At 36.7% G+C, this 12,624-nt stretch overlaps 1 protein-coding gene across 8 annotated transcripts in view; it reads left to right on the top strand.

The window, feature by feature from the left end:
• CNTN4 (contactin 4) overlaps nucleotides 1-12,624 on the top strand; it is a 903,676-nt gene that overhangs the window by 587,619 nt on the left and 303,433 nt on the right. For all 8 annotated transcript variants that reach the window (XM_086697570.1, XM_086697562.1, XM_086697563.1 and 5 more), the window contains one exon: nucleotides 8,314-8,440. In XM_086697570.1, coding sequence (XP_086553696.1) covers nucleotides 8,314-8,440 — 127 coding nt within the window. The remainder of the gene's footprint in view (nucleotides 1-8,313; nucleotides 8,441-12,624) is intronic.

The following is a 12,624-nucleotide window of genomic DNA, read 5'->3' as shown; positions in this document are numbered from 1 at the left end:
ATATAGTTTCGATTAAGAGTCACTTAGCTTCAGCTGTTAAAAGCCAACTCAAATTTGATTAAATAAAAGCAATAACTGGCTCACATATCTAGGAATCTTAGGGATAAAGCTTGCTTGGAACAGAACTGGTTCCAAAGCTCAAGTGATGTCATCAAAACTCAGCCTCCATTCTTTGGTTTCTTATTAGCTTCCTTCTGGTGCGTTAGTTCATTCTCTCTCTCTCTCTCTTTTTTTTAATTCTCCATGTGGAGGCCTTTGAAAACTCTAGGCTTTCTCCCTCCAAGCAATCCCAGACTCTAAAAAACCTTTTTTCCCCCTAGTAGTTTTATGAAAAGGCTTGAAATAGAATCTTACTATCCAAACTTGCATCATATGCTTGGGAATCAGTTTTCTAAGAAAATGGAATATTAATTGGCCAGGCCTGAGTTACCTCCTGCTCCTAACTTGGATACAAGATTTTAGTCTACCCAAACCACTTAGGCTACTAGGGCACTTGGGTCACCAAAGAAAAAGTGGAATGCCCTTACCTTGAAGAGAAGTGATGAATTCTGAGTAAGCAAAAACCATAGATATCTACTGTATACTTATGTTAAGAGGGAAATAGCATTTAGTGAATTAGTGTTACAGATATCTTATTCCAACTTCTTTAGCCAAAACCAATCTGTTACATACATATGTTTTTATATATTCTTATTTGCCATCATTAGTAAATAATGACTCATCCCCAGCTGAGTCTGGGTCAGCACTCCATAATCAAACAAACTTATAATTCTGTAGAGATATTCACACTAAGGCTATCATCTCATATCACTTAAGTTCAGTTTTTGCCCCCAAATTAGTTACAGAATATTTGCATTTGTTGAAAATTTATCTTTATTTTCATAATTGGAACTTGTTGTCACAGTCACCCATTTACTTATATGTAAAGGAGTAATGAATCCATTGTTTCTGAAATGCATCAGGATTTGGGGTCAGGGTCAGGAGTAGGTTGGAGTAGGTTGTGCTGAACCATTTCCCCTTGTTGATCTTTGCCACTCCTACAAATGCTTCCTTAAGCAATGCAGAATTTTTCTCCCCAAAGAGACCACTTTTATCTCCTAACACTTCCCCAGATCACCACCATTTCTAAGAGCTGGCGTTACATACAATTAGGTCCTCATTATGTGTGACACAGTGTATAATGGCAGCAGCACTATTCTATTAAGCAGGAAACAAAGAAAGAGTAGGAGAAGAGTTCACTTCTAGTTTGGATTTTCTTTCACTTTCTGCCTTCAAACATGTACCAGCTGTCAGCAGACTTCTCTGTTCCTTCCTGTTTAAAATGCTCGTGTGAGGAGGTTAAAAGAAGGAAGGTGGAAGAAAGGACAGATGAAAGAAGCATCTTATCCTTTAAGCAGGCATGGCTGTCTCCTCTTGTATTTGTTTTGCCTCTGTTCTATTCAACTGAGCAAGCAAATGGAACCAAGTGGAGTACTTATTCAATAAAAATACTGTGTGTTGGATAGTTTCACACATAGGCACTTGTGTGCGGCCTTTGAACATCCCTTGCTATTTATGTTATAAAGACTAACCATGCTAAATTGTATTTGTAATGATAGTTTGACAGCTGTCCAGTCATCATTTCTACAATCAGTAATTCATTTTAAAGGAATTCTCACATTCAAGAAAATCAGAGTATTTCATTTGTTTCTGATTTTCCGTAGGTTATTGCCCATACATTTTGTGAGTAATTTCAATCCACAGAGATGTTGCTGACCTTACAGTTTCTCGGCCAAAATGAATTTCCACAATCATTAGAAAGGTTAGAGGAGAAGGCTCCCAGCTAGCAGGATACATTGGACCCTGTGTGTGCTCTTCCTGGACCATTCTAGTGGCAAAATGAATAATGTGTCTCCCCATTGATGCAAGTGGTGAGAGGGAGAGAGTGAAATATGAGCATGACTCTGGGAACACACCCATCAAACCAGCATAGCAGAAGAAGTACCTCTTCTTTGTCCTTGGTGAGGTGGCTTTGGTCTGTAATCCAATAAGGCAACATGTTCCCACTGATTGCCCACATAGAGAGCATTTATGCTCTTGATCGGTCAAGGGCTCTACAGGATGCAGTGTAAAAGGTACAGCATGGCACGGCCACTTTGGTTTGCATCAGGATGCTTCTGTGCATGTATAATGTAATAAACTATCCTCCAGATGTAACCCAGATGTAACTCCCATCTAAAGCCACGGGCTCATGTCCTGAGCTTTTACTCAAACCCTTATGTTCCCTACTAGGTATCCTAGAGTTTACTTCTCAAATTGAGATTATTGCTATTTAAGTGTTTGTGCCCAAGACCAGGTGTTTAATCAAAAGCCTCTTTTGATGTCCTGGGAAGATTGACCCTCTATATTAGTCTGAGATTCTTGACTGTTATGGCAGAACTTCATATCTGCCATTAAGATTAAGGGCCTAAACAACCCTCAGGTGCAACACCTGGAAACTCCAGGGCAATTACAAGTAGAATTGAATCTGGTATTTTTAGTTTTCTATGATGAAATCATAGTATTGCATTTTTGTCCTTTCCCAGCAGAGTTGAGTCAGAGTTTTCAAGGCTTGAAAAATATTTCCAGCACAAGAGAAGTGCATTGACCTAAGGGCTTTGCTGGAGAAATGTGGCCTTTTACCCCATCCCACATGGAAACTACAGAGTGATCTAGCACACAGAACAAAACTCTGCAGGGTTGTTTTTCTTCATTGGTATCCTTAATTGGTTTAGGGCTGAAAGTCATCTATGCTCAATTTATAATGTGCAGTACTAGTTTTCAAACCGTAGAGTGCACAATAATGAACAGCAGTACTGGGCTCTGATAATAAAAATCCAGTAAGTTTGGCAGGGGCTCAAAAATCTGCCTTTCATCAACACCACCGGGTAAGGTGATATTGATGCAGGAGGTTTCTAGAACATACTTTGAGGAATAAATTTACGCGTAGTTTGATTTTTTTTTTTTTTTTTTTTTTGCAAACTTGCCTTCTATGAAATATTTATCTGAAGATCACACCTGCTGTCTGATATGGCTCAGCCCTTTAATGCCTTTCCTATCTATATTGGCTACCGTTTAGGCTGGTTTACAGATGCCCTATTTTAAAAAGATCTACAGTTAGCATCAGTGGATTCTTCCAATCTGTACCTACCCACTGGCTTGCTCCTTTATGCATGTTATCTTTTGCTGCTGACCTTTCACATGGAATGGGGATTTTGCTCTACACTTGCTCCACTATACTTGAACCCTGGGCCTCTGCCTTGCTTCCTGAAGTATACCATCACTTGAGATTCAGTCTTATTTTCCTCTTCTCAGTCTCAGAAAACCTAGGCCACCTCCATCCATTCCAATTTCTTTTCCAAGTTTGGCTTCTGATAGCCTGAGAAACATTCTGCTTGCTTGCCTGGGAGAGAAGTTTGGGGACATGTCAAAATGGGCCAAATTAATAAAAAAATTAAGAAGAAAAAAAAGAGTAAGATCGTTGATGTTTCAATGCTGCAGATAAAATGAGCAGTACCTCACTGTGGAAATGTGTTTTATTATTGTATTTCTTAGAGGATTATTTTATTTTTTAGGTAAAAATCATTTTTGTTTCTGTTACAGATATAGTACCTTTTTTAGCCTGTGACCTGGGAAAATACATTCAGGATTAAATAATCTCTTTAAAGTTCTGTGATATTCTATGCATCTCTTTCAATACTCCAAACATTTTAAGAATCGCCCTGACACTGCATTTTGTTTCTGGAACACTTACAGGAGGCAGCAAGAAGAAATTGGCTGACAAACATTGATTTTGTCTCCCCCTAAAAAATAGATTTTAAAAAGAAAAGAATAAATGAGGAAAGGAGTTTGAGACACACTTGTTGAGAACAGTGTTTTCTAATAACTTTCAGTATTTGATGAACAAAGGGACAGAAGGGTTAAGGGTAATCTGACCTTTAACTTAAATACATTTCTGGTCACGAAAGTTGTACTCTTTCTGAAAACCTATAGGTTTCCCACTCTTTGTTGAAACATGAAAGGGGGTTTTCCTTAGCTTAGGTCTTCTCTGTTCTCTTTGCAAATATACGGTTTACTCAGATATTGGTGCATGAGAATTTCTGTGTTAAACTTTCGGGAATGTAAGTAGTGTTGTGGAAGTATCCAATTGACCAATTGGCAGATAGTCTCCAAAGAGGGGAGAACCAGAAAATCATGATGTACCAGTGTTGGCATCTTCAGTAAATCCCCTAGGCTGGCCCTGAGATCAATGATCTGAAATCTGAAAGACTGTGTCTGGGCTGTTGGCAACCTGGCTTCCCTCTCTTTCTCTTCACCATGGTTTTCAAGAATTTCAAGAAAAGTAATTGCCTACTGCTCCTCTTAGAGATTCCTGATAATAATGTGAGTCCATTCCCCTAAATTCTTCAAGCTGGGTGAGTCACTAGTGGAGTTTCCACCCTTTGGGGAATCCACAAGTGAAAACATCAATCTGAACATCCTGTCACATAAATAAGATGAGATTCATTTCTTATAAACAAAGGGTAGTAGTTACAGCAGGAATATAATGTGTATCAAGTAAGGATAAGTTATCACCATAGGACAGTGGATTATTAGGTCACCTGAGCATACCTTTTCCTTGTCACATCAGTCCCTCTTCTTTGTCACATAGAACCCTTGGAAGCGTTCTCATAATTAGCTGTTGGCATTCAACTATATGGGTGTTTCTAAGGAAGTTTCAGTTTAGTTTCAACTTGAGTCCCATACTTTGACAAATCCACCCATTTCCTTGTGTGGGTCAGTTTTATCGGTTTCTGTTCCTGTCTTCGTGCCTCTTAGCTGCTAGTCCAAACATGTGCTAAAAGTCCTTCTCTATATGCTACAAGCAAAGATGTGTTGGTTTGACTTTGCCAGACAGAGAATGTTTAGGAGTGTGTCTAAAGCCAGTGTTGGCTGATTTCTGCTCTTAGGAAATGGAGAGCTAGGAACAAAAGGATCTGTGTTAGTTTTGAATTTCTAGTGTGCAGAAGAATCACCCAGATTGAACTAGGTTAAAGGCAAATTCATGGACCCTGGATTTTTCTGATGAAGTCATTTTGGACTTGAGTCTAAAAACACAAGCTCTGTACTTGCTCTATACTTGCACATACACAATTAAAATGCAGGTGGTCCACGGTCTAACTTGGAGACACCTTGCCTTATTAAAATCTTGCCCTCTTGTCATTTTCTGAGATGCTCCTTTATGCTGAAAATCATGGCTCCCCCTCCAATTGCATAGAAAAACTTAATATGACAAAGGAAAGGGGAAACTATACCTTATAGGTTTTACAAATGGCAGATGCAGAGTGCTTCGTATGTACCTTCAAACCTTTAAGACACACTTGAAAGTCACTTTGTCACTACTACAAAAAGAGCACACTTACTGATGTCTCCATCCATGTTTCATCTAAGAATGTCATTCTGAGGACTCTGTTTCACCCAGGTACCTTGAGGTTTGAGAGAAATAAAACAACCCTTTAACTCTTTTGTTGTCAAAAATGTTGGTAACTCTAGGCTAAATGTTTTGTAGTTAGGATATGTCTTCCACATCTGCATTGCTCAACTTTCTAAAATCTCTCCCTCCATCTTTTTGAAACCATGTAGCTCATGCTTGAAAAGCTATGGATTTTCTTAGATGAGAGCTAAAATGCTAATGTTGATTTACAGGCAGCAAGCTTGGTTAACCAAGAGAAAATAAAAACTTTGGATGTAGTGTGTTATTTATAGCGAATGCAAAAGCATCATTATTATCAATTCTTGTTACAAAATACACAGAAAAAATATCATTTTTGTTATTTAAATATGGCATGGATACATTGAGAAATAGTACAGATGTTAATCCACAGCCTCTCAGCTGCATCCTGGATAATCATTATTATGTTTCATTCTTATTTAGAATTACTAGTAATAGACTGTGTATTTCTGTATGAAATTCAAATCAGGGAACACCAATGAATTGAGATGATTGATAATATATATATACACACACATACACACACACACAAACACACACATAATTTTGGAACTGGGACAACAATAGAAATATTTCTCTCTTAGAGAAAAATCCACCAAGCATGCTGCTATGTTAGCAATCTTGATGAGTAACATTTGTTACTTAAATAGACATGCCAAAAATTCACATAATTTTTTGTATCTGAATTGAACTAATCCTTGACCAGTGTTTAAATTTGTTTTGAAAGGATCTATGTAATTGTGGAAAATCTGAAATGTAAATATCCGCAGTTTGAAGTTTCTGGCTTCAAACCACAAGTGTTAAAAAAAAAAGTCTGTTTGTGTACTTTCATTCTGTGCTTTAGAGTTCTTTGGCAGATCCTGTTTTCTTTGTGTAAGTCTCATTAACATGAGATTTTATACATGGAGTAAGGAGAGAGGATGGTGGATGTCTGTGCATGTAAGATATGGGACAATATTCAGGGATTATTTCCCATTCTTAAGTGTAGAAGCACTAACCTAGTCCAGTCCTATTATTTTAGAGATGAGAAAATTGAGGGCTAGAAAGACTAGGCGATGGAGAGATAAGTCATGGATTTAGTAGGTGACCCAAGGCATTGAATCTTAGCTCATGGTTTTTCTGAATTCATATCCTGCTTGGCTGTCCCCACTCCTCTATAGTAAAATAGAATTCTGTTTTGTCATCTTGTCTCCTTAAATTTTCTTCTGTCCCACCCTCAACATATGGATTCTTTTAAGTTTGGGTTGTAAGCCATACAAAAAATTACCTTACTTCCTGTCCTTCACCAAGATTCCCAGATCAGCTTTATTCTTTTTCCTCAGTCCTGATTCACCTACATGAATTTAGTGGCATCTAACCACCCATCAACAAAGGCTGCTTCTAAAGTTTTTCTAGGATAGCAGTTGCAATTCACACTGTTAAAAATAATCACACCTTAGTGGGGAGTGGATTCTAAGCTACAGGGTGATATTCAGTTTTACTTTACCTCATAGCCACTGGCCCTTCTATCTGGAAACTCATCAGGCAGTGCCTAAGTCAGCTGATTGAATAGATTAAGAAGTGAAAAGAAAATGACACTTAAATAGAACAAGTCCTTATTGATGATCTATGTACAAACTGCTATATCTGCTACATCAGAGCATACAAAAATGTGTAAGATATGGTTACACTCTCAAGGAGCTTACAGTTTGAAGCAGGAAAAAGAAAGCTACAAATACACTTGAAAGAAAAAGATAAGCTTCCACAGGGAAATATAACTGAAGAATCATGTGGTTAAAGGAAGAAGATAAGGGTCTAGAAAAGCTTTGTAGGTTAACAATAAAAAAGCAAACAAATAAACTTGAACTAGATTTTGAAGAATGAAAATCACTTTCATGGGTATACGTGGGGAGATGCATTTTGACTAACATTTATTATATGTGTACTCTAGAAACATATCTAATCTACATACTGCTACTTAAAGTATGGTTTGTGGATTACCAGCATGAACTTTACTGCTGTTTTGTGATAAAGTAAGTTTCATACATCTAGTTACTGTTATTGAGAGAATGCATTTAGAAAAATTCCTACATCATTGTACATCACTGAACTAATAATAATAATAATAATAGACTAATTTGGATGTTACTGAATTTGTGTGCTGAGTCACTTATGGTTCTAGATGTATGATACTTACACAGATATCCCCATGTATGAGTCCATTGTAGGTTGGAAAAAACAAACAAACAAAAAACAAACTGGTCATTTACCACAGAAAATTAGTGAGCTGTGACTCTACATTGTTCTTTACCTGCGTAGACAACTTAAGAAAATTTTATACGTATATTAGCAGTACAGAGCTGTGTCTCATTATTAAGGTATTTATGAAATCATCATTGCTTACTTCCAATTCTATTATCCATTAAAGAGCAGAGAAATTTTAACTTTGTGACATTAGACCGGATGACAGAGGCACAAAAGAGATATATTAGGAACAAAATGTGAACAAAGTAAAAGGGTGAGCAAAAGACAGAAGGAACGGTAACTAAGAGGAGAGGAAAGGAAATGCCATGCAGTTTTCTGGAAGTTGTTAGTAAAAATAAGTTATCAGAATGAAATAGAGTCTGCGTCTCTGCTTCACAATATTCCGCGAAGGATTAGTCTGCAATGGGAAACTTCATCTAAAGGCTGAAAGTAAATCAGTTGTGTATTACTATTTTTTGTTATTTTATCTTTCTTGTTTTCATTTTGTACTTGGTTCCTGTTATTGTTTCTCTTTGGAAGATGTTCTTTTCATTTTTGGACATTTTCTCCTCTCATTTCAGATGACTACACACTGCACGGCCCTGTTTTTATTCAGGAACCAAGTCACGTAATGTTCCCTTTGAATTCTGAGGAGAAAAAGGTGAAGCTCAATTGTGAAGTTAAAGGGAATCCAAAGCCACATATCAGGTTTGTTGTTTTAAATCTTATGTTTCCATGCATACCGTTTCTATTATTAAAATTGACCCGTACTTCTAATGACATAAAGATCTTTTAGACAAGCATCATAGGCTGTCCTGACATACTAAAGAGTTGATTGTGTTCTTGAAAAGTTGAGTGCCCAACTTCTGTTTCTGGCTATACCAGGAATTGAATATCCTATTTGACCCCCTCACTAAAAGCCTAAATATTCCTTAACATATTTTTTTTAAACATGTCTCAACAAACTGGTAAGAAAGTAAGAAATACTCAGAAGTAAAGAAATAAGTAGGTTTGGAACCCAGAGAAGAAAACTGACCCCCACAAGCAGTTTTCACCTTGATGAATTATGTGAACTGGAGCTTTGGATTTTGCAGTTTCACAGGGGATCACAAGACAAAGCCTAGAGTCGACTGAGAGGAGAGTGGAACATGAGAAAACCTCCCAGAATAGGCCTGGAACCCAAAGGCTATATACTGAAATAAGCTTGCCTCCCCAAAGAACTGTAAAGCAAAAGTAACTGCCTATTTCAAATTTTGGTGCTAAGTGACCTTTAAAGGTTTAGTTATTTATTTTGAGAGGGAGAGAGAGAGACGGAACAGGAGAGCAGGATAGGAACAGAGAGAGAGGGAGACAGAATTCCAGGCAGGCTCAAATCCAGGAAAAGTGAGATCATGACCTGAGCTGAAATCAAGGGTTGGCCTCTCAACCAACTAAACCACTCAGGCAATGCTGCTGCTAAGTGTTCTGTTGTTGTTGTTGTTGTTGTTATTGTTGTTTTTAAATTTTTTTATTTTGTTTATTTATTTTGAGAGAGAGAGAGTGAGCGAACAAGTTGGGGAGGGGCAGAGAGAGGAAGACACAGAATCTGAAGCAGACTCCAGGCTCTGAGCTGTCAGTGCAGAACCCGGTGTGGGGCTCGAACTCATGAGTGTGAGATCATGACCTGAGCTGAAGTCTGATGCTTAACTGACTTAGTCACCCAGGCGCCCCTGCTAAGTGGTTTTAATAGAAGATGAGACACAGCTGAAAGGAGAATTAGTAAATTGCATGATCTATCTGAAGAAATCATCCAAAGGCAGCAGAAAGGAGTAAAAAGATGCAAAGGGAGAGAGGCAGAGAGAGAGAAAGAGAGAGAGAGAAGAAACGAGGGAGGTGGGGGAGAGAAAGTGTAAGTGAAAGAGCAAAAGGGATTAATAGGAAATATTTACATAGTTTAATCACAGTTCCATAAAGAAAAGCAAGGGAGAATGAGGCAGAAGCAATATTTTAAGAGAAGGTTAAGAATTTTCCAAAGTTAATTAAAAATTCCAAGCTTTCAGGGCTTGGAGTGAGCCTGGCTGGCTCAGTCGGTGGAGCATGTGACTGTTGATGTTGGGGTTGTGAGTTCTAGCCCCATGTTGGGTGTGGATATTACTTAAAAATAAAATCTTAAAAAAATATCCCAAGCTATAGATTTAGGAAGGCAAATGAATTTCAAGGAGTTCAAATGAAAATAACGCCTCATCTAGAATTATTATAGTGAAACAGCCAAACACCCAAATCAAAGATGATCATAAAAATAGTTAAGTTGATAATATAGATAACCTTCAAGTAGATGGCAGACCAGACTTCTCAATAGCAACAAAAAACCAAGATGGAAGACAATATGCTGAAAGAAATTAACTGTCAAATTTCTGTGTAGCAGAAATACTTCTTAAAAAGACAACAAAGCAAATATGTGTTCAGGCATTCAGAAATTAAAGTTTGACTCCAGCAGGCACACTCGCTAAAGAAAATTCTAAAAGATAGAATTAAAGCAAAATGAAAATGATACCAGAGTACCAGAGATACAAGAACTAAAGATAGGTAAAGCAAGTGGTGAAGATTCGTCTTTCTACATCAAATCAATTGCAGTTACACTAAACAATAAAAAATAATTTTAAAAAGCACTGTCTTGTGGAGTTAAAAAAAAAGAAAAATTAAAATCCATAGCAATAATAGAAATAAGTTTTAAAAAGATAAACTGCACAATGGATGTATCTACATGGCGAAAAAAAAATAAAATTTGACCCCAACCTAACTGCATGCACAAATTTCAGGAGAATGGAAGACCTGCATGGGACATGGACTTTTAAAAGAAGATAGGCATTCATATCTGTGACTTTGGAGGCAAGGAAGTATTTCTCAAATATGACAGGAAAAGCACAAATCTTAAAAGAAAATATTTAACCTCATTAACATTAAGAACTTCTGTTCAACAGAAATACTGAGATGAGTAAAATTTCAAGCTTCCAACCGAAGCTTGAAGATATTTTTAATACATGTCATTGGCAAAGAAGTAATATCCAAAAATATATTTTAAATCCACACAACTCAAAAAGTAAAAAAAAAAAAATTAAAAAATTAAAAAAACCGAGTAGCCTAGTAGAAACATTACCAAAAGACTTGATTATGTACTTCTAAGAAAAGGAATATCAAATATCCATTAAATATGTAGAAAGATTATCTGTGCCATTGGTGAGCAGAAATAGACAAATTAAAACTAAAATGACACACTCTTCCAAGTCTACCAGATTAACAGAAATTTAGAAGATTAAATTCAACATCGTACAGATAGATTAAACCTAGTATGTTCATACAAGGTATCCCCAAGCAGTAATGAAAATGATAAATTATGGCTGCAGAGTGATGGATCACAGGAATGTAATTTTGAACAAACAAAGCAAGTCACAGAAGAATAGAGTATAATTCCATATTCATAAAGTTCAAAAGCAGGTCAGCTAGAGCACTTGTTTAAGGATACCAACATATTTAATAAAATCATAAAGAAAATCAAGGGAATGAGAAAGCCAAAATTAGAAGTTATAATTAACCATTCAGAGGGAAATGGCTAGAATCTAAATGGAAACAGGAGCCTTTAAAAGTAATAATACTACTTTTCTTACACACAGATCTTTATTGCCTCATGGTGTTTTATAATTGGGGCAGATGAAATTTTCTTCTGTCCAAGGTTCTTCTAGCTGCACTAAAACTTAAATTTACACGAGGCAGATTAACAGAAGATAATCAAATATAGTCACATGTGTATGAGGAATCCACACACATATGAAATTCCAGACAGGCAAAATGTGGTATATATGTCATTCTGAAGCAGAAGCAGGTAGGAGTCTGAGACTTCAAAGAGAAAGAATGACACAGAAATTAAAAAAAAAAAAACAAAAGTAAATGTTGGGTGAATAAGTGTTTGCCGGGCCATATAGAAACAGTAACTCTATATATCTTATAAATAGGATTTTGCCTCTATTCACATTTAATGACAATAACTTTAATAACCAAAATATAATAGTGTGTAAAACAAAAATAATATATAACATATATTAGGACAGGAAGAGATTAGAGTCATTAAGGATCTAGAGAAGTGGGATTTGAATTGTGATGCTGAGCTTGCAAAGTGGCACAGGGCAAAGGACATCTTATACAAGGTAAAGGATGGCAGTATTAGCATAGTGGAAATTATTTTAGAATTTAATTTGTGTGCCCATTCATTCATTCATCAAATATATCATCATGCATCAAACCACCCAGTGGTTTTCAAACTATGAATTTTAGGTACATGGAACTGGTTCAGCAATTAACCAGGGTGAGTAATTGCAGAACTTCTACTCAGGAGTCCACCATAGCAGCTCTCCTTTGAATTAGGGTATGGACTAGGAGTCTGAAAAAATATGTGGTCCAGGAAAGGTATTTCAACCACTCTATTAAGCAACGGTGATTTACCAAATGCCATCCTAGGTTTAAGATATTCAAAGATTAATAGACTGCATGTTCAAGTAGTATGCTTTTTGGAGGACTGCCTCATAGTAAGACTGCTATGCTGCAAATACTGTGTTGTCAGTGCTATAAAGGATGTCCAAGTTCCAGGGCATCCTGGAGGGAAGAAAGTCTACTTCAGGATGGAAGGTGGAAGGTTTTAGTGAAAGTTTCACAGAAAAGGAGACATTTAACTGTATCTAGAGGGTAAATATTATTTTGCTGTGTGGATATTTTGCCATAGGAAGTGCATTACTGAAATTAAAACCAAAAAAAGACCTCTCTAATGGACATGTAATTTATCATTCAAAACCAGGATAATTTTGAGAGTGAACACCACTGGTAATAATTATTCTAGGACAGCAGGTATAAAACCAGCACTA

Source organism: Puma concolor, chromosome A2 (assembly GCF_028749965.1).
Source record: "Puma concolor isolate L17-30 chromosome A2, mPumCon1.1.hap2, whole genome shotgun sequence".
In the NCBI taxonomy this organism is placed as follows: domain Eukaryota; kingdom Metazoa; phylum Chordata; class Mammalia; order Carnivora; family Felidae; genus Puma; species Puma concolor.
This window is presented reverse-complemented; position numbering and strand designations above follow the sequence as displayed.